Consider the following 21,850-nt stretch of genomic DNA (forward strand, 5'->3'; position numbering starts at 1 on the left):
TATATGAATTATGATTTCGTGATGTTACCAATTTTAAAATGTACAACTAAAAAAATTATAACAATACATATTTTTAATTAAAAAATAATAAATATTAAAATTATATGCAGTGTGAAAATTAAAAAAAAATGAATATAATATAATTTTAGACTTATGAAAATTAATTATTAAAGAATTATTATTCTTAATTAAATAGTAAATAGTAAGATTATTTAAATTCGACAAATTTATAATGGATGGAAGGGGGCATTAGTAAAATATCAGGATTTTGGGGCGCCTGGATAAAAATTGCGTCCCCCACTCAAATTGCTACGCAGTCCACTCCCACCGCCTCACACCGAAGTGGAGACGGGGAGAGAGTGCCGAGTGCGGTGTGCCCACTCCTCGTACTCGCCATCAGCACCACCGCCGTACTCATCCCAGCGTCGCAATCTTCATCCGCCACTGTTTTTGTTCTGTGTCTCTGTCGGAGAGGGACGAGCTGGTTGGCGATGGAGAAGAAGGCGTTGATCATATGTGCGTCCGCGGGCTTTCTAGGCCTCCTCTCCGCAGCACTCGCCTTTGCTGCAGAGGCCACAAGGATTAAGGTTTTCCATCCCAGAACGCTATTTTTTTCGTCCTTCCTTCCCAATTCGCTTTATTCATCGATTTACAGTGCATTGAATTTGTCGCTTTGAGCGATTTCTCACTTCTGTCGGGCCTTCTGCTTTCGGTGCTTGCAAATTGACAAACGATCTAGGGCAATATTTCTTGCGTTAGTTTTCCTATTTGAAGGTGCGTCTGTGTTTATATAACCACTCTATTTTCTTGGAGCTGACTCGTGCAATAAATATATTTTCTAATTCTATCGAATTAGGGTTCAAAGCTTGGATCTTGTCAACAAAAGCCCTATTCTAGCGTTTTTGTGCTACTCTTCCTGCTATAGATTTATTATTTCCCTCCATTTTTTTCTTGTTTCATGCTATTTTCGAGAACTTGATTTGGAGGTCGAGTAGATTTACTAATATATTTTTGACCTCCGCAAACTATATTAGGCAAAAATCAAAAGGGAACCTTTAAGTATTTATCAACCTTGGATTATTCATCCGAGGGGCACCTCACCATCTTTAATATACCCATTATGCCTCTCTTTACCATGATTTGTTGAAAACGGAACCATTTTAATGAAACTGTTCAGACTATTATTGATTTAAAGAAAAATTGTTCTAATCTATTTCTTTAATTCAATCCTTCTATAAGAGAATATTTGCATTTAATTGAGCAGGGTTTCTTAAATTAATTAAAATGAATATTTGCATTCAAACTGTTCACTTTTGTTAATTTGAAAACAAAAACTCCTTAACCTCACTTGTGAACAATTAACAATTTGGGAAGTGAACATTCATATACATTTTCATTTGAATTGGAATGTTGTTTGCCTTAAACTCACAAAATGAATGATACGGCGAGTAAGATGAGACCCCTGAAGTTGGGTTTGACGTCAAGAAAGTTGGCTGATGTGGCAGTCAAAGTCAAGAAGGGGTCAACTCTCGGGTTGTATCGGTGCCATGTTGAAATAAGTCAAATGTCACTGCCGAGTGTTTTGGCCGATTGAACTAAAGGGTCGATCGGTCAAGCTAGACACATCGTTCGGCTGGACCAGACTCTATATTTAAGTATAGCGGTCGAGTGCAAGATAAACCCCCTACATAAAGTCCGACCGGACATATTGTTCGAGTAGAAGCCGAATCCCCAATATAAACTCGGTTGGCTCAAAGGTCGATCGAACCTTAGGGGCTCAGCTCCCCACTTCTCCAAATGCAAGACTCTCAACTTACAATCCGACCATGACATCGGTCGAACTTATGGGGCCCGGCTCCCCAATTTTCATGAGCATGACTTCCATTATATAGTCGGTTGACCCCAGCACTGGTCGGACATCCGGGGCACAGTTTCCCACATGAGCATGGCTCCTAAACTACAATCGGTCGGCCCAGAGCCGATCAGACTCTCTCTAGAAGATATGATGTAAGGGAATATGCCATTATTCTGATATATACATACAACGGAACTTTCTTCCAACCATGGGGAAGTTACTATGCATCCTTCACTACCTGACATATTCTGACACCATACATTCTTTGCCGCATCATTGATTGCGAAGGTTATGAGGGGCGGTATAAAAAGCGTGATCCTCTCCGTTGGCTAGGTACGCGCAAGAATGCATACGCATCCGTATACTCGTGCATTTACACTATTGTTCTACTGCGCATCGTTTTCTCCATTTTGTTCGGCTATTGTTCTAACTTGAGCGTCGGAGTGCCTGTGGCTCTAATGTTCCCCTTGGCTCTGTCTGTGGTGCGTGTAGGTTCGCAACTCTTAGCTCTAGGATGTCTTAGCGTCATATTCAAGCTCAGAGTCTTCTCCCAGTCAACATACTAGCCACCTCGACGCCCCTCTAGCTAGCACGTCATCTCCCCCGCTTTCAGACAGGATTAAATTTGACACGATCCGTGGGAACTTCGCTTGAAACTAAAATGCAGAGATGGAAGAAGCTGGAAGACTCACTACCGTTACCTTGTCACAAGAAGACTTGAGTTGCTAATAGCTGCCCGAATGCAGAAGTTAGTGCAGCAACAATAGGCAGTAGCCGAATGTCCTTTACAGAACAACTCTGTTGCGTCAATGATGGGCCCACACACCAAGTGACGTTAGATGTTCCATTCGCCACTTCCTAAATATTAATAAGCGCCTTCTCCGAAGGTCTTTTAGAAGGAGAATTTTTTCTAGCCCTCGTTAGAAAGCCCCCAAAGGACTTCGAAGACCTGCTGGGGAAATCAGTCAAATACATTAGTATAGAGGAAGCCCAGGTCGCCTGGAAGGAGGTGACTGTCTCTGATGGGTCAAGTCGGTCAGAAACTACTACCACCTCTGGAACATCCCAGAAACTCCCGCCCAAATCTTTTGCAAAAAAGGGTTGTGCGGGAAGCTGATCAGTCACTGTCTGAAAGGTACAAACATTTCTGTGACTACCATCAATCTCCTCATCATGCTACCCGTGAATGTCATCAGTATGTGAACGACCGAATTAAGAGAAGCAAATAAAGGATCAACTTCTCCCTCCGCTCGAGGATCTCCTTCAAGAAGTAGGAAGAGTCGGGCAAACACTCAAAGCAAATAGCCGATCGACAAATTCTAGGATCAAAACATTCGAGCGACATCTTCACGTGAAGTTCGACCGGCATCCCCAAACAAATGCCGATCGACAATAATCAAAATGGACAACATCCAACTGGCAAGTCAAATCCGATCAATAGCTCCGAAACAGCTCCAGTTGCAGGAATGCTCCGATCGACAATTCAGCCATACCAAACGGCTAATCTGTCCCTATTTAACAACTTGAGATTATCCGCTCAAGCCAACCTGACACATAAGTCTAAAATTTGAATTTATATTTTAAAATTCAAAATATATTTCTATCTTTAACACAACAAAAAGTCCAAGGTATTCAGGTTATATACATCGTGCCTCCTCAGTTCTCTAAGACATTCGAATCATACTCCGTACCTCCAAAATTCCAAGGCATTCGGGTTATACATCGTGCCTCCTGAACTCCAAGGTATTCGAGTCATACACTGTGCCTCCAGAACTCCTAGGCATTTAGGTCATATACCGTGCCTCCTAACTCCAAGGCATTCAGGTCATACACCATGCCTCTAGAACTCCAAGACATTCAGGTCATACACCATGCCTCCAGCTCTCTAAGGCATTCGGGTCATACATCGTGCCTCTAACTCTTTAAGACATTTAGGTCACACACCGTGTCTCCAGAACTCCAAGGCATTTGGGTTATACACTGTACCTCCAAAACTCCAAGGCATTCGGGTCATACACCGTGCCTCCTTAGTTCTCCAAGACATTTGGGTCATACACCGTGCCAGGGTATGAAATGCCGTTTCGTGCCGCCCGGCACGGGCGGTTTTTACCGTTCCGCCGGGCGGCCGAAACCGGCACGGGAGGCGTCCCCGTCTCGGCAGCGCCGGAGGAGATGCGGGACGCCTCCGTCGGCGCCGGAGGAGTCGCGGGACGCCTCCGGTGGCTTTCGGCGACGCCTTCGGCACCAAAGGCGTCGCCGAAAGCTTTCGGCGACGCCGGAGGCGTCCGGCGACGCTTCCGGCGCCGTCGGACACCGCTCGCGGGATCGCCTGCGATGATCGCGGGCAATCTCGCGTAAGCGCGATTTTTTTCTTTCTTTTTTTAATATTTATTTATTTTATTTAATTAATTAAATTAAACAATTCCTAAGGAGGATGTGGGTTATTTCGAAGAGGCTTTTATAAATCCTAATTAAATTATCCTAATAAAATATATAAAAAATATATTTAAAATTAAAATAAATTTAATAAATTTTATTAATTAATATTCTGAAAAAATAATATTTTAAATTTCATTTAAAAATTTAAAAAATATAATAATTCTTATTTATATTCTAATATTTTTTTTATTATTTTAAATTCATTTAAATTTATAAAAAATTCTAAAAATTCTAAAAAAATTTTAAAAATTCTAATTTTTTTTAAAAGAATTCTAATAAATTATATTTATACTCTGATATTTTTTTTTAAAATTTTTTACTTGATATTTTTTGCTATTTAAAATATATATTATTTAATTAATAATTAATTAAATGAATAAATAATTAATTTATATAATTATTATTAATATAAAGTAATATCTTGTATTAATTTATATACTTATTATTATTATTATTATTATTATTATTATTATTATAGATACTTCCATTTTAATTTAAATGATTGATATATCAATTCTATTTAAATAAAATTATTTTTAATTATTTTTTCTAATAATATTAAATTATTCAATAATTGAGAACTTATAATAAATCAATATACAATTTATTTTTATATACATCATAAACATATTTATCTTATAATTACTATAGATAAATAAAAAAATACCGAAACTGTATCGGCACGGTACGATACGATACCGAAACCGTATTGTTCCGGTCTGAGACCGAAACCTCGGCACGGGTCGAAATTTTAAACCTTGCACCGTGCCTCTAGCTCTCCATGACATTTGGGTCATACACCGTGCCTCTAACTCTCTAAGGCATTCAAACTACACACCATGCCTCTAGAACTCCAAAGCATTCGGGTCATACACCGTGCCTCCCGAACTCCAAGGCATTCGGGTCATATACTGTGCCTCTAGAACTCCAAGGCATTTGGGTCATAGCCTGCAACACTAAATCCCAGACTCTTGTGTCGTTGGACCAAGTTATAAGCGAGCCTGCCTCACGCTTATGTCCTAGACTTTCGTGTCGTTCGATTGAGTTATAAGCGAGCATGTTCTTGCGCCTAAGTTCCATACTCTTGTGTCGCTCAGCCGATTTATAAGCGAGCATGCTCTCGCGCCTAAGTTCCATACTCTTGTGTCGCTCAGACGATTTATAAGCGAGCATGCTGTCGCGCCTATGTTCTAGACTCTCATGTTGCTTGGTCGAGTTATAAGCGAGCATGTTCTCGCGCGCAAGTTCCAGACTCTCGTGTTGTTCGACCGAGTTATAAGCGAGCATGCTCTCATGCCTATGTTCCAGATTCTCGTGCCGCTCGACCGAGTTATAAGCGATTATGCTCTCGCGGCCAAGTTCCAGACTCTCGTGCCGCTTGGCTAAGTTATAAACGAGCATCGTCTCGCGCCCAAGTTCCAGACTCTCATGCTGCTCGGTCGAGTTATAAGCGAGCCTGCTCTCGCGCCCAAGTTCCAGACTCTTGTGCCACTCAATCGAGTTATAAGCGAGCATGCTCTCGTGCCTATCTCCCAGACTCTCGAGCCGTCTGGCCGAATTATAAGCGAGCATGCTCTAGCGCCTACATCCCAAACTCTTGTGTCATCCGGCCGAGTTATAAGCGAGCATGCCCTCGCACCTATGTCCCAGACTCTCATGCCGTCCGACCGAGTTATAAGTGAGCATGCTTTCGCACCCAAGTTCCAGACTCTCGTGCCGCTTGGCCAAGTTATAAGGGAGCATGCCCTCACGCCTATGTCCCAGACTTTTGTGTTATTCCGTCGAGTTATAAGCGAGCATGCTCTTGCGTCTAAGTTCCAGATTCTCATGCCGCTCGACTGAGTTATAAGCGAGCATGCTCTCGTGCTTATGTTTGTGCCGCTCGACTGAGTTATAAGCAAGCATGCTCTCGCGCCGAAGTTCCAGACTCTCGTGCCACTCGGTCGAGTTATAAGCGAGCATGCTCTCGTGCCTATGTCCCAGACTCTGGTGTCACTCGGTCGAGTTATAAGCGAGTATGCTCTCGCGCCCAAGTCCCGACCGAGTTATAAGCGAGCCTGCCCCCGCGCCTGTGTTCCAAACTTTTGTGCCGACCGGTCAAGTTACAAGCGGGCTTGCTCTCGTGCCTATCGTCAACTCTTACCACAACTGCAAACTATTCAAATGGGCAATGCTCCCATCATAAAACTCGAACGATAAAAATAGGACCGAGCATTTGAGCCAATAACATAAAGAACACAAGTGTCTAGTCAATCGAGCTTGCAACCTCCTTTGACTAGACTTGAAGGAGAGGCTAGTGATACAACCAGTAAGGTGCGACCCCCAAAGTTGGGTTTGACATTAAGAAAGTTACATGATGTGGCAGTTAAAGTCAAGAAGGCTTGGGTTGTATCGGTGTCGTGCCGAAATAAGTGTCATCGCCGAGTGTTCTGCCTGTCGGCTAGACACATCGTTCGACTGGACCGGACTCTATATTCAAGTATAGCGGCCGAGTGCAAGATGCACCCCCGACATAAAGTTTGACCAGACATATTGTCTAAGCAGATGTCGAATCCCCAACATAAACTCGGTCGGCTCAAGGGTTGGTCGGACCTTACTCGCTCAGCTTCCCACTTCTCCAAATGCAAGGCTCTCAACTTACATCCGTCTGGTGTCAGTTGGACTTAGGGGGTCAACTCTCTACTTCTCATGAGCATGACTCTCATCATATTGCCAGTGGGCTTAGCGCCGGTCGGACTTTCGGGGCACAATTCCCCACACGAGCATGCCTCCTAAACTACAGTTGGTTGGCCCAAAGTCGGTCGGACTCTCTCAAGGAGACAGCATTGTCAGAGAATCGTGACAAGCTGCCAAAGAATATGTCATTATTCTGACATATACATACAACAGAACATTCTTCCAATCATGGGGAAGTTACCGTGCATCCTTCATTACTAGACATATTCTGACACTAGACATTCTCTGTCACTATATTGATTGCGGAGATTATGAGGGGTGGTTTAAAAAGCGTGGTCCTCTCTGTTGGCTAGGTACGCGCAAGAATGCATACGCATTTGTATACTCGTACATTTACATTGTTGTTCTGCTCATCATTTTCTCCATTTCGCTCGACTATTGTTCAGATTTGAACGTCGGAGTGCCTACGCCAGGGACCCTTCCCTAGTTCTTGCTCAAACGTTCCCATTGCTCCGTATGTGGTGTGCGCAGGTTCGCAGCTCTTAGCTCCAGGATCGCTTAGCGTCATCTTCTTCCAGCTCAGAGTCTTCTCTCAGTCAACATACAAGCCATCTCGACACCCCCTAGCCAGCGCGCTGTCTCTCCCGCTTTCAGACATGATCAATGAACATTTTCAATAAAACTGTCCATTTTTTCAAAGACACCATAAAGAGACGTATAATAGACATTTGGTAATACCCAAAATAGGGACACCCTTTGTATCATTTTGAAAAATAAAAAACACCCTTTAGATTTTTGCCCATATTTGCTCGTTACTTAAGGATCTCTATTTGCTCTAAATAGAGAAGGAAAGAGAAACAGGTAAGGGAGAGAAGGATTTAATGCCCGAACAGAGAGAGATTGGCACAGGGTGAGACCTCTAAATGCCCCTCTGGATTATTATTAATTTACTTTATTTTAAAAATTATTATTTTATAGACATCTAGAATGGTGTCTATAAAATTAGCATATTCCTAAGAGAATCAAAGAATTGAGAAATTGATGCCCTCCTCTTGTAGGCATAATGATCTATCATCAAGAACTAACAAAATCCACTCTTGTTCTAATAATGGCGATGATATTGATGCAACCCTAGTAGGATTTTGTGGTATAGTGGTATTTCTCTCTTTGAGGATCATGAAAAAGCAAGAGATCTTTCACTTTGCAGATAGCATAATATTCACATCAAAACTCTAAAATATAAGTACTATTGGTCATATCTTTTTGGATAATTATATAGTCTTAGGCACGTGACATTTACCTTTAGTCTGTGTCTAATACATATTATTGAAATGGAGTGATTGAAATGTGAATGAAAGGGATTAGAGAGAATGATAAATGAAATGCTAAATTCTATTCCTATGTTTGGTTGGACTATAGAATGAAATGAAAAAAAAAAATTATTAACAACTTGGAACTATTTTTGTTGTTCTCTCTCAGTGTTGCATTCTTCTCTCCCTTCTCCCTCCTCACTACACAACTTAAACATTACCAACATCGCTATCTATGTCATTGCCTTTGAAACCACTGAAGAGGAAGGGCACATTGCCATCTTTGTCACTACTTCCATATCTATATCTCGATATCACCATCTTTGTCACTATTTCCGCATTGTCGTTGCCACTATCTTCGTTGCCCACATCATTGACATTGCCATCTTCTACGACAACTTCGATGCCACTAACTTCTCCAACTACAGTGGAGATGACTACCCTAGTAGTTATGCCCGTTGGTATGCCTAGGAGATTCATCTCTTAGCTCGACCTACTTCCATTGCTAAGGGTATCACATAAGAGGAAGGCCATCATTTTCCCGTTGTGGTAGCAACGATGTTGAGAGAGAGAGCAATGATGAAGTGAAGCTGTTTTGTGGCGTTCAATGGTGATCATGTAGGAAGTATGTAGGAAGGGGGTGGGCGATTTCCCATGGTGGCGATGGGGAAGTACACTGGGAGGAGTGAGTTGGGTTGGAATGACTGAATCTAAGTTGCAGGGTCTAGAATGTTAATTCCGGTTATTGGGGAATTATTGATTTCATTATGGCTTAATAAATATGAACCAAACAACAAAATTAGTTGGATCTGAAATGAACAATTCCATTCCATCGGTGACTCCTAGTGTACCAAATGCAACATTAATGATTCATGAGAAGATCTCTGAGTTCCACTATCACAAACACTATTCCCCACTTAACTCTTTGAACCTACTATGTCTGTCTACAAAGCACATGTCATTGGTTGTTTGCTATCTTGTTGCATTTAACATCAATGTGTTTGTAAAGATGGTGATCTAGAACATCTTAGAATAAGCTTGAACCAATCAAGCAATTAACCAGAGCCATCCATTGTATGCAAATATTACTATTTTTACCTACAAAGCATCAAAAAACTAAAAATGCTACTCAAGACTCTTATTTATCATTTCAATTTTCCTTTCAATCTTTGGTTGTAATGCTGAAGAGAATTTGAGTTTCATAAACCATCCTAAAGTTCTCATAAAGTGGTTAACAAGCCTCAAATCTTTGTCAAAGACAATGGCCGAGGGTAAAGCCATGCAAGCCAATCACCTGTCTAACAAAGTCACTATGTGTTATGCATCTGTCATATTAGAACTACAAGACTACATTTTCTGCATTCTGGCATGCTAATATAAATAAGAAAATTCTAATGATTCAGTAGCTGTTTTGCAATTGTTTTAAAATTTTATTTTACCATTAATAGCTGGACAATCAATAGCATTGAAAATTTTCAAAATAGAGAAATTATTTAAAAAGGCGCATGAGGACTTCAGGGTATCTCAAGGATCAAAATGTCCCTTATCATTTATCAAGTTGCATCAAGAATAATTCAAAGAGGCCATTGTATCTAGTTGGAGTAGTTTAGGTAGGGTTAGTTATGAAAATGCTTTAATCTTTATCACTCTTCAAAGCCTTATTCTTGAAATCTAAATGCCTACTATATACTTCCTTTTCATAGGATAAACCTGTAGAACTGATACCCATAGCCTAAGAAGTTCAAAATTTGAATATGATATATCTTGTATCAAGTTTTAGGGCATCATGATGACTGGACTAAATCCATGATCACATGATCCATAGAAACTAGTAGTTACATAATCCCTGCTCTTTGATTTTTTCTGTTCCATTCTCATCTACAACAACTAGAATTCAATCCCATGCGTATGTTAATGTTGAGACTAGGAACCATTGCCTCTCTAATCCTTTTGATGATGCAATGAATTTATCTTTCCATTCTTACGTTTTCAAGAGAGCCTTTTATGCTTATCTGAGTTATTTTCATCTTCAAGAAGTTCCTTGTCATCTTCATCTTCACGAAATTCCTTTCAATTCCAAGCCTTTGAGAGCCTATCATTGAATTCTAGGAGCAACCCATCAGAATGAGCAATTTAGACACTGTGTTTTTTTTATTCACTTTGCGTAATTGTATTTTGTTAAAAAAAAAAAATTCCCTGCGTGCATTCGTTTGTATGCCATGACCAGGCTCTTTTCTAAGAAAGGTTAGAGAAGAGTAAGAGGTGAACTATAACTACCTACTAAGGTAGGAGGGATCCTAATGAAATAGAGTGAGTTGAAGGTAAAAGACTAAAGAAAAACACTTATTGTGCGTCAGTTTATATTTTTGAGTATTCAGTGACAAATTTGTTGGGTAAGAAGAAGACTGTTTATGTAAATAAATTAATATTTTGCAAGAGAGACAATTGTGTGAATGAGAATCTATCATTTGATTGCTTGTTGTATGATCTTGGGGAAACACCTCATTCAACTAGATTGTGATAAAAAAAATATTGTGAGAGAATTTTAGTGTTACAAACTAACAAGTTGGGAAATTAGAAAATTAATAAAATTTGCATGAAATCCAAGGTAAGCTGTTCTGTATAGGAGTATGGAGGATTGACTAAATTTAGGAGCCTCTCAATGTCCTCATTTCCATTGCAATTTGTTATATTTTGAATTGAATATTCTATTGTTCATATGAATTTGGATTTGCATGTTGTGCTTGTTGCATGGTTTAATTGTGTTGAAGGTTAAGCTATGCATTACTCATATTTACACTGTAACTTATAATTTGCCATTCAGTATATAAATATTATTACTGTATTATTTGCATAGAGATGTTCCATGGAGGTATATTTGTAAGTTGTCTTTCAATCATCTTGGGGATTGCAAATTGCATTTGTATTCTAACATTTCGTTATGTTCTTATTATTGAGATATGACTTGTATTTGCTTCTAATAGATCCTAGACAGCTAGACCTATACTTTTTCAACTGACACAAATTGCTTCATGCTAATCAACCTTCAAAATTTGGATTCTCCCAATAACCTGAGATGAAATTCATTTATAGAGAAGTTGTTTTGACCTGCAAACTCCTCTATCCCCTTTAGCACGTTGTTCTTTTGCTTTCCAAAATCTCCACGATACTAGTTTCAGTTGTTGGCACTAATATTGAGTGCATAGGATACCTACAAAATGGTCGAGATGCTGACACTGCTCACAATACAATGTGCGAAGGCCTCCATGATGACTATTATCCCAAAATCAGCCAACCCATTTAATATTACAATGATTTTAGTGCCTTTTGCATTCATTTTACCAAGACAGTTACTCTTATTTGACATCCAGTCAACCGGATTGTTCGATTGCCCAAATCTTAGATCCAAATCGAACATAAACATGACATGAGTATTCACATGACATAAGAGAGCAACACAAAATAAGGAAGAAGAACATGAGACAAACAACGATCTCTACCATGCATGAACCATCAGGAGTCTTAGTTGTTGTCAATGGAAAACATACTTTCTAAAGGGCAAGCTTGCAGTTGGAAAGTAAAGCTACATTAAATGTAGGATGATCACTTGTCAATTATAATATTTCTTTTCTTTATACTTTGCCTTGCAGGTTTCTGATGTGCAAACAATACTAGGTACGTGTGTGTACCCAAGAAGGAGCCCAGCAGTAGCTCTAGGATTACTATCAGCAGTGGCTCTTGTGATTGCTCAGGTCATCATAAATTCTGTAGCTTGTCATATGTGCTGCAATCATCCTAATCCATCAGACACCAACTGGAGAAAAGGGTTGATCTCCTTTATTGCTTCTTGGTAACTTGTTTACATTTGACTTGCTTCTCCAGTAGACAACAATTATCCACATTATTCTGCACTAACATCAACTTGGGATGATTTCATAGAAAACATAAAGCTGCTTCTTTGGGTTAAACCTTTGTTAGGGCAAAAAATATACACTATTTGCAGAATACTAGAATTGAAAGAAATCTTACTATGGTCATGCTTGTATTAATAAATGAAATAGTTTTACAAAAAAAATAATTAAGGGAAATAACAATATGTAATTGTTGGTTCAAACTTGGGTTAATTTCATCCATCTTTCACTAGTTCTGCTTTAATTTTAGTAACTTCTCTTGAAAGTAAGTACTTTCTGTTCTCTTTGTGGTGAATTATATATATATTCTTCTTATGTTTGGTGTTTTTCTTAAACTCATCTTATATCTGGAATATATTGATTAAATTCGTGCAGGGGTAGCTTGGTAGCAGCGCTTGTTTTTCTATTGAGTGGTGCTGCCCTGAACGACCGATGGGGACAAGAAAAGATGTATTTTGGTGAATTGTGCTACATTGTCAAGTTTGGAGTATTTTCCGGAGGCGCTCTCTTGTCTCTTGTAAGTGTTTCCCTTGCGATTGTTTATTACATCTCATCCCTATCAATTAAGAACGTGCAGACTTCGGATCAACAACTAAGTCAAGTCATTCCATTTGGTGATGATCCTCATACTCCTCCAGCATTTCTGCACGAGGATACTCTTAAGTTACAACCTGTAGAGATGAAGCATGTTTGATCCTTGTCAACTCTCTATTTTCATTTTCTTTTGCTTGTCACCTCACCTGCCCATATGCATAGAATCACTCACTACTTCAGAGTGCTGTTTGAAATTTTTGCAAATATACAATGTTATTGCTTGAGACTTTTAGCTTTTTTTCAATGAATATATAGTTGAATGTTTTTTATTCTATGATTTGTATTGTTACATTAGCAACTCCATAGATGGAAGAGGTGCTGCTCCTGTTACTCTTGTTGATCATGCATTTTGCAGCATTTGGCTGTTCCATGTTTCCTATCAAATATTAAATGTCCATTGGTGTTGAGAGCACTGCTCTATTGCTATTTAGGAAGTTTATTTATCTCAATCTTTTACAATGAACTCTATGACACATAGCTAACACTTAAAAAAGAGATTTGGAAGATTTATGTATTGCTAGTATTATAGCTGTAAGTAGAGTTCAAGCCTTAAAGGAAGGGATAAGACATGTCTAGAAAATTTTAAATGGTTGGGACTCATGGTTATACATCCTATGTATGTTTAATTGTAAATTTAGTCTCATTGGAGGATGAACAATTCTCACTTGTTTAGTAAATTATGTTTACAATTGTTACATTAAAATATTATCTTTATGTAGTTATAAAGGATAACTCAGTATATGAAGCTTTCGTCAATGCAGAGTTATGGAGAAGAGTTCATTGCACGTAGTTTTACTTGCATTGTAAAAAATTATTTTCGTAATTCAAACCTGGGATCATCAGGTTACATGACAATAACTTGTGCCAAAACTTTCCTATTATCCTTATCTAGTTGTTTACATATATTAATGATGCATTTAGTTCAATAGCATAACTATTCTATTCTCACAATTCACACAAAATAAATGTTTCTTGATGGAAGTTTAGTTTTCTTAACTATTTATTGCTTCATTTGAAGGGGTAGCTTTTCCTATTCTATTCCATTATCTAAAAAAACTACTTTGGTCAATGCTACAAAAATATTTTTAAAAAGTGGGATTGATCAAGTAAGCCGAGTTGGTCAAATAGGCCAAAATTGAATTGGGTGAGTTGAACAAATTGAGAGAATGAGTTCTTGATGGTAAAACACCTTTGATGATCTCACACTTGATCACTTATCAAGTGTCCTACTCCTATCCTCTTCCAAGAAAGTAAGATCCCATTGTATTTGGGTGCTATAACTTAAGGAGAAATAGATTGGACTTTTCTTCATATTTTTTAAATTGACATTAGATATTCCGTTTTTAAAATTAATTAATTTTGATTAGTTTGATTCTATGAAAATCTTTTATCAGTCATCAAAATAAGTCAGATGTTCTTGATGATTTAGACGATCTCCTTCACTTAGGCCTTCCTTTTTGTGCTACTCAAATTCCCATGATCAAAACAATTCTAATGTGGAATAGCTTTCAAACAATCTTCTATTATGTTATTCATGAGGAAATGGTTACACTAATATAATTATTACAACAGTTTTAAAATAAAATATTTTTATAAAAATCAAAATGACATTCCAAAATAGAAGAAACTAACTTTTCTTAAGAAAAAAATTAAAAAGATGTCTGCGATATTTTATTTCTAAAATATAATTTTTTAGCAACGAATGTAGAACTTACCGAATAATTATTATAATTGCATCAATTATGATTAATTGTTATAATGTGTAAAAATTATTATATAGTCAGTATAATAATTGTAACAATTATGATTAATTGTTATAACGTGTAAAAATTATTATATAGTTATACGTATAATAATTATAACAATTATGATTAATTGTTATAACTTGTAAAAATTATTATATAGTCAGTATAACATGTAACATATGATATAATACTGTTATAATATTGTAATAGTTATTTAGTATATTCTATAATTATTTTAAAATGATTTTAATTAATTTAAAGTTATTTTGATGACTGCTGTAAATATTATAATAGCTCTTTCGTAGTTTTTATAATTGTTTTAAAGTAATTTTGATTAATTTAAAATTATTTTGATAAAAAATTTAAATAATTTAATGATCAAATATTTTGATATAATAATATTTAAAATTTAGAATTGAGAGTTTAAAATTTTAATTTTTAAAAGTAAAAAAATAGTCGGTTTCACATTTAATCAAATTGAAATAGAGTAAGAGGTATTTTTACCATATATATCACTGATGAGAGTTTTTTTAAAACGAAAACGTCTTTTTCATGATTTATAAACTTTGAGCTGTTCTATTTTTATTTTTGTTATGTTTTGATTTTGTTTTTGTTTTTTTTTTTTAAATGATGCCATTGTTTTTGACGAGTACGAAGCAGCGTGGGCGTGAGTCCAAAAAGAGTCATCGTTATGGCAATTCGATCAGAGCATTTCCCATTCATATCTAGAGGAATTCGTCGGAAGGTTCGAAAAGTGGGATGACACGTAAGCATTGAATAGAATATCAAAAAAACATGAGAAACGACAAAATTGAACTGCAGGCTTCGAAATCTTTTGGTCACCGGCTTACGAAATGGCGTACGCTTGGTCCACTAGTATAATCGGAGATGCCTCCGTCGACGCAAACTAAGTTTGTGGCGGCCTCGGAAATTCCACACCACAAGACCCGCACCTCAGCGGCTCAGCCTCCTCGCCTTAAATCCACCTTCGACAACCCACCGCTGCAGCCATGGCTGAGACGCCGAGCGCCCACGACGGGCACGACGAGTCCACGGCCACGCCCCGCAGCAATATGCTGGCAGAGCTCATCGTAGAGGAGGACGAGAGCAAGAGCTCAGAGATGCAGTCGCCGCCAGGGAAGGCCGCGGCGGAGAATGTTCTGGCCGTCGTGCCGGCCGACGCGCCGCACCCGCCGGCGGCGCTGGAGCTCGCAGTCTGGCACCTGTTCAGCTTCAGCTCGTACTTCGTTCAGGCGTTCCTCCTGCCGGTGCTCTTCCCTCTCATGATCACTCAGCGAGCTTGGCCGGCAACCACGGCCCTGCCTTCCTCGCCGGGCTTCACGGAAAGAGGCGTGCGGTGCTCTCAGACGGAGATGTTCCTGTGAGTTCCTCGCGCATCTATGCAATTTCTTCGATTTAGAGATCGTGATCGACAAAGATGACTCTTGTTTGAGTGCAGATATCAAAGGATCGTCTCCCACTCGATCGTGATCGGCGATTCCGAATTTTCTCCGCTGCAGTGGACCACGATCTCATGGGCCGCCGGCATCGCGGTCGCCGTCCCTGTTTTCACGTTCATAGCGCACCACCTTGACCACGGCGATCACCAGCCGGTGATACTCATTGGCACCATCGTGGGCGGCGCCCTCTGCTGCCTCCTCACCGGCTTCTTCAACACCAACTGGCTCTTCCCAGTCTTCATCGCCGTCATCGCCTTCTCCAGCGTGGTCGGCTCCGCCGCCCACGTTCGCCACCTCGGCCTTATGGTCAGAGGCCTCAGAATCGGCACCACGCGCCGCTCCCCTCAAGTCGGTAGCTTCCTTTCCTCGCATGGGACAGCTGTCGGCTCGCTCGGCGCCGCCGTCATCGCCGCCTTCACGTACCATATGCTCCGCCGCACCGATCAGCTCACGAGCTTGTGGGTGGTCTTCATCTTCAGCGGCCTCCAGTGGCTCACCGGCGTCGCCCACGCCGCTCTCTCAATCCGGCCCGGAGCGAGTTTGCTATCCGCTCCGACGTATCTGGAAAAATCCGCTCACGTTCTCGCCGTGTTCAAGTACCCGCACGCCGTCGCCGCCCTCGCGGCCTCATTCTTCTCCTCGTTCGCGTGCATGTGCATCTTCGCCGGAGGCACGCTCTACATCATCGGCGACCTCTGTATCCGGCCCCTGATTTTTCTCTTCCTCTGGCTCATCTACTTCACCTTCCCAGTGGTGGCGCTTCCCCTGTTGCATCCGCTGCAGCTCTCCATCCGGGCCGACTCGGTGCGCATGCAACTCCTCGGTTTCTTCATGGCAGCCCTCACGTCGGGGCTCGCCTTCTACTTCAAGGATCAGAACTGGGCGCACGCCAACATAATCGTGGTGGGTCTCCTGCAAAGCGCGGCCAACGGAGTGCTACATGCGTCGGAGAAGGCACTGCTGGTGGACTGCTCGCCATCGGGCAAAGAGGGGGCCTTCGCCATGTGGCTGGCGTGGTTGCGCGCGGGCGGCGAGTGCGTGGGGTTCGCCGTCGGAACCTCCTCGCCCGGGAACATCAAACCCACTTTCGCTGCAGCGTTCTTGGCCGCCTTCGTGGGAGTGTTTCTATTGATCTTTGGCAACGTTAGCAGTGTGCAAGGGATGGCGGAGACCGGGCATGTGAGTGAGGAGGTCGGAAAGGGGGAGAGACCGGCGGGGTTGACTGCTGCAAAATTGGCGCAAGGAGCGGAAGGAAGGGGACTCGTGTCTGTTTGAATTGGTCAGTTGGCGTTTGGTTCGTTAATTACTTCATGACTTGGTAATTACTTCGCAAACAAGTTTGTTCTTCAGTTTAATAAGAATTTATTTAGATTCATTCAATAAAAAAAATTAACAAAGTTTTAATAAACTTTTATATATATATATATATATATATATATATATATATATATATATATATATATATATATATATATATATATATCATTAATATTTATAAATAAAAATTATATACTATTCATGAGCTATGTTTGTTCCCGGTTGAGATGGTCAATGGATGAGTAACCGGTAAGTTATTTTCTATGTTAACTGTCATCTGTCATCTATCATCTGGAGAGGAAGTGGTCGTCTAGGATACTTGTCGATCCTAGGGCATCCATAATGCTACAATATTATAATATTCATCACCTCATCAAAAAGCATGGGACGTACTTCCACATACTCATTATAACAATATCCTTCTTTCATTCACATCTCTTTTAATATTAACACTCATTATTTATAATATGGGTCCCACAATCCACTCAATCATCTTAAAATTATATCATATTAAATAAATATATTTGAAATATGTTTTAAAATATTTAAATTATTATTATTATTTTTAATAATAATATTACTTTTAAAAATATAATTTTATTATTTTTCAAAAATAATATTAATTTTTTTAAATATATTTATTAAATAAAATAGATGGTTGAGAGGAAACGAAATTACAACGTTAGGAAAATGAAATTATAAAGTTGGGAAAACGAAATTACAACTGAGCACCTAAAATTATAAAGTTGGGAAAGTAAAATTACAACTGAGCGGCTAAATTTATAAAGCTGGGAAAATAAAATTTATTTTAAATTATCATGTAATTATGAAATTGAAATGTAACAATCACTTAAATAAACCATACAATTATGAAATTAAAAATAATATATGAAATACTAATTCATGGATTGTTGTTGTATTGCCCCCAGATATGCTCAACTAAGTCGGCGCGAAGTTGGTGATGAACTTGAGTGTCACGTAGCTCAGAATTTGTTCGAAGATAATATTGAAATCCTCGATTTGAGCCATGGATAGGTTGTGCGATTCGTTACCTTCATCGTTGTACCAATTTGTCACGTGACCTCCCTCATCCTCAACAATCATATTATGCAAAATAATGCAGGCTAACATGATTTGTTTTAACTTTTTCCTATACCAATAACGAGCTGAACCTCTGACAATTGCCCATCGAGATTGGAGCACCCCAAATGCCCGTTCAACATCTTTTCTTGCAGACTCCTGTCTTTCCTTAAACAACTTCCTCTTGGGATCCTCCGGGCAAGGAAAAGCCTTAACAAAAGTAGCCCACTCAGGATATATTCCATCTGTTAGATAATAGCCCTTCGTATATGCAGTGTCGTTCACCGTGAAATTAATCTTCGGCATATTTTCTTACAAGACGTTGTTGAATATGGAAGATTCATATAACACGTTAATATCATTACGTGAACCGGCGATCCCAAAAAATGCATGTCATACCCATAAGTTATGAGACGCGACCGCTTTAAGTACGATTGTTGGTGACTCATGACCCCTTGTAAATTGACCTTTCCAAGCAACTAGACAATTTTTTCATTTCCAGTGCATACAATCAAGACTACCTAACATGCCAGGGAAGCCATGTCTCTCATCATGCATTTGAAGAAGACGTTGAACATCATCAGCATTTGGCCTTCTCAAGTACCTATCACCAAATATTTCAACCACATATTCGCAAAACTTGAAAACAGCACCTGATAACAATTGATTCACCCATACGTAGGTACTCGTCAAGATGATCGACAGGGACTCCATAAGCAAGTTGACGAATCGCGGCGGTGCATTTTTGTAGTAGTGACAACCCTTTTCTTCGTACAACATCGTCCCTATGTTGAAAAAATGCTGAATGATTCTCTAATGCATTCACTATGCGGAGGAATAACTCTCTTCGCATTTGAAATCGTCTTTGAAATATTTCATCATGATACACAGAGGTTATAGAGAAATAATCATTGACGAGCCTCTCATGCCCGGCTTCACGATTTCTTTGGACGAACCTTTTTCTGCACATGTCCCTCCTCTGATATGCTTCCATAAGTTGTTGGTGTTGTTGAAGAACCAATAACATCATTTCTTCACCCGGATCATAAGCTTGCTCATCGATTTCAACATGGACTTCGTCTTCGCTTGTCAAGCTGGAACTTGAGCTAGAACTGCCTGTAGAATGAGAGATTTTGGAGGAAACACGTTTTAGTATATGTGTTTAAGAAATGGTATGATAGTCGAATGAAAATCTTATAGCACAATGTGTCTATATATATTATTTTTCTCATGCAACGGCTAGTTTGCAATGGTTAGTTTGCAATGGTAAGTTTGTAATGGTAAGTTTCCAACGGTAAGTTTGCAACGATAAGTTTGCAACGGCTAGTTTGCAACGGTTAATTTGGAACGGTTAGTTTGCAACAGTAAGTTTGTAACGCCTAGTTTGCAATGTCTAATTTCCAACGGCTAGTTGTAACAGCTAGTTTCCAAGGCTTGTTTATAACGACTATTTTGCAAAATTATAATAATTAAAACTTACATTAATAAAATGAGAAATACAATAATTAAAAATTACAATCACTCAAAAATATAATAATACTAGAAAATGAACGTTCAGTAAACAATTTAGATATTCCATCTCGACCTAATATCCTGGCATAGACATTCATGTATGATAAGCTGCTCCTTTGTCATCTGCGAGGTGTCTTTGTTCAATATTTCGTACTCCTTCAACTTCAAGCGATGATTCTTAGCTTCAGATTTGGACAATGCAGGTTTTGCCTTAATCTCTTCTACTTCGAGTTGTTTTTGTTTCAAATCGACTTCGGACTTCTTCACGCTTGTGTACTCAGTGAACTTTGTGATAATATTGTTGTAGTTTACTGTCAGATCCTCCATGGTCGATTTTACTTTGTCTTTTCCCTTTATTTTTGCTGCCTTTTGTCCCATTGGACGAGTATCTACATAATCAAGGTCTATACTCACATCTTGGTTGGAGGAGGTGTTGCTTGCTCCCGACTCTGAGGTCCTCGTCTTCTTTGTGACCACAAAGTGATCAGTGAACTATGGAGCAAACATTGGACGATCTTTGACAATTCTCCACACATGTTCGAGATTGAATGCAACACCATTATTTTCGGATCAATATTTTTCATACGCAAACCTCAATATATCTTCATCACTGTGACCACTTCGATATGAACTATAAACACTATTGTAATTTGTGTTGAATTGATATACCTTCTTTTGGATTGTATTGTGCCAATGTGACCGTATAACATTTGCACTTCTGGTGTTTGAACCTAGGGGAAGATTCTCATTGTAGTAGCTTGCAACTCGTCCCCAAAAAGCATCCGCCTTTTGATCATTGCCGATTATTGGATCATCACTGATAGTGACAAAACTTCTCGCTAAGACCTCGTTTTCAACCTTTGTCCAACTTGAACGCTTTCTTGTACCCTCAGCATTTGAAACTGCCTTTTCTAAATTGACCACCTCAATTGGGGATTCACGGTCGGAAAGTTGAGTCTCCGGGACAAAAGTCGGAGTTGCAGGTTCATTCGACATCGAAGGAGTAAAAGACATACCAGTTGCGAGTGGGGTACTATATCCATGAACAACCGACGGCGTGAAATACGGATGACTCATGTTTTGCCAATATTCAGCTGGAAGCGGTTGATATGGACCTCGAGGGACATAATTCAGATGATTCATAGAATTTCCAAAACCTTGAAAATTTTGAAGATTTTGTGGAGGAAACGACATATTGGGAAATGGATGTGAGCATTGATAATTTGGTGGAATTTATGGATTTTGAGAAGATGAATATTCTTGCGAGTTGTTTGTAAAATTCAAGAAATTTGAAAAAAAAATGCCCTATTATTTTCATCCATTTCGGATAGAAAATAAGATGGTAGGAACTTGAAAAAATAGATGGAGAGAGAATTTAGAGAGTAGAATTGAAAGAATAGTGAGTTAGAATGAAAATATGTGTACATATTGATGGATATTTATAGATGAAATTTCGAACTAGCCGTTAACTAGCCGTTAAAAAACTAACCGTTATTACCTTTTTAATTTTGTAATTTATAAATTTTTTAATAAATAAAATTTTAAAATTATATATATAACATGGGTGGGCTAAACTAACCGTTATTACCTTTTTAATTTTATAATTTATAAATTATTTAATAAATAAAAATTTAAAATTATATTTATAACATGGGGTGGGCCAGCCCTGGGCCACCCCATGAAGCTTGAACGCGTTCATAACACTGAACGTGTTCAAGCGATTAATTTTAAAGCGGCGTTCTGCAACGCTACGTTAAAGCTATAGTGGTGTTATAACGCCGCTTTAACGCGGCGTTGCAGATGCTCTAAGAGAAGAAGAAAGAAAGAGAAAGAAAGAGTGTTATAATGGAAGCCACGGGATGCCTTAGTTCAGTCACTCTGACGTTTAAATCAGTTTCCGACGACGGAGAAAAAGAGAAGATGAGCAATAGAGGAAAGGTGAATATTTGTG

At 39.1% G+C, this 21,850-nt stretch overlaps 3 protein-coding genes across 4 annotated transcripts; 2 read left to right on the forward strand and 1 right to left on the reverse strand.

Annotated features, from left to right (window-relative positions):
• The first annotated feature begins 327 nt into the window (after positions 1-327).
• Positions 328-13,054, forward strand: LOC122018004. 2 transcript variants are annotated; one of them, XM_042575745.1, is made up of 4 exons: positions 328-587; positions 11,931-12,130; positions 12,567-12,708; positions 12,769-13,054. In XM_042575745.1, the coding sequence occupies exons 1-4, from the start codon at positions 492-494 to the stop codon at positions 12,883-12,885; spliced, it is 555 nt and encodes a 184-aa protein (XP_042431679.1). In that variant the 5' UTR covers positions 328-491; the 3' UTR covers positions 12,886-13,054. The 2 variants fall into 2 exon arrangements, with proteins under 2 accessions (XP_042431679.1, XP_042431678.1); XM_042575744.1 differs by having other exon boundaries at positions 12,567-13,054.
• A 2,486-nt stretch (positions 13,055-15,540) lies between these two features.
• LOC122013747 lies at positions 15,541-17,310 on the forward strand. The gene is made up of 2 exons (XM_042569974.1): positions 15,541-15,911; positions 15,990-17,310. Exons 1-2 carry the CDS (start codon positions 15,541-15,543, stop codon positions 17,263-17,265), a joined length of 1,647 nt encoding a protein of 548 aa, XP_042425908.1. The 3' UTR covers positions 17,266-17,310.
• A 3,159-nt stretch (positions 17,311-20,469) lies between these two features.
• Positions 20,470-21,093, reverse strand: LOC122013748 (glutathione S-transferase T3-like). Its single transcript, XM_042569975.1, has one exon. It carries the CDS (start codon positions 21,091-21,093, stop codon positions 20,470-20,472), a length of 624 nt encoding a protein of 207 aa, XP_042425909.1.
• Between the last annotated feature and the right edge of the window lie 757 nt (positions 21,094-21,850).

The sequence above is a fragment of the Zingiber officinale genome, chromosome 8B, assembly GCF_018446385.1.
Source record: "Zingiber officinale cultivar Zhangliang chromosome 8B, Zo_v1.1, whole genome shotgun sequence".
Lineage (NCBI taxonomy): Eukaryota > Viridiplantae > Streptophyta > Magnoliopsida > Zingiberales > Zingiberaceae > Zingiber > Zingiber officinale.

Coding starts and splice junctions, on each gene's coding strand:
- LOC122013748 (XM_042569975.1), bottom strand. CDS start 21,093: ATGTCGTTTCCTCCACAAAATCTTCAAAATTTTCAAGGTTTTGGAAAT.
- LOC122013747 (XM_042569974.1), top strand. CDS start 15,541: ATGGCTGAGACGCCGAGCGCCCACGACGGGCACGACGAGTCCACGGCC. Junction 15,912..15,989: donor TCTCAGACGGAGATGTTCCT/GTGAGTTCCTCG, acceptor GTTTGAGTGCAG/ATATCAAAGGATCGTCTCCC.
- LOC122018004 (XM_042575744.1), top strand. CDS start 492: ATGGAGAAGAAGGCGTTGATCATATGTGCGTCCGCGGGCTTTCTAGGC. Junction 588..11,930: donor CAGAGGCCACAAGGATTAAG/GTTTTCCATCCC, acceptor TTTGCCTTGCAG/GTTTCTGATGTGCAAACAAT. Junction 12,131..12,566: donor ATCTCCTTTATTGCTTCTTG/GTAACTTGTTTA, acceptor AAATTCGTGCAG/GGGTAGCTTGGTAGCAGCGC.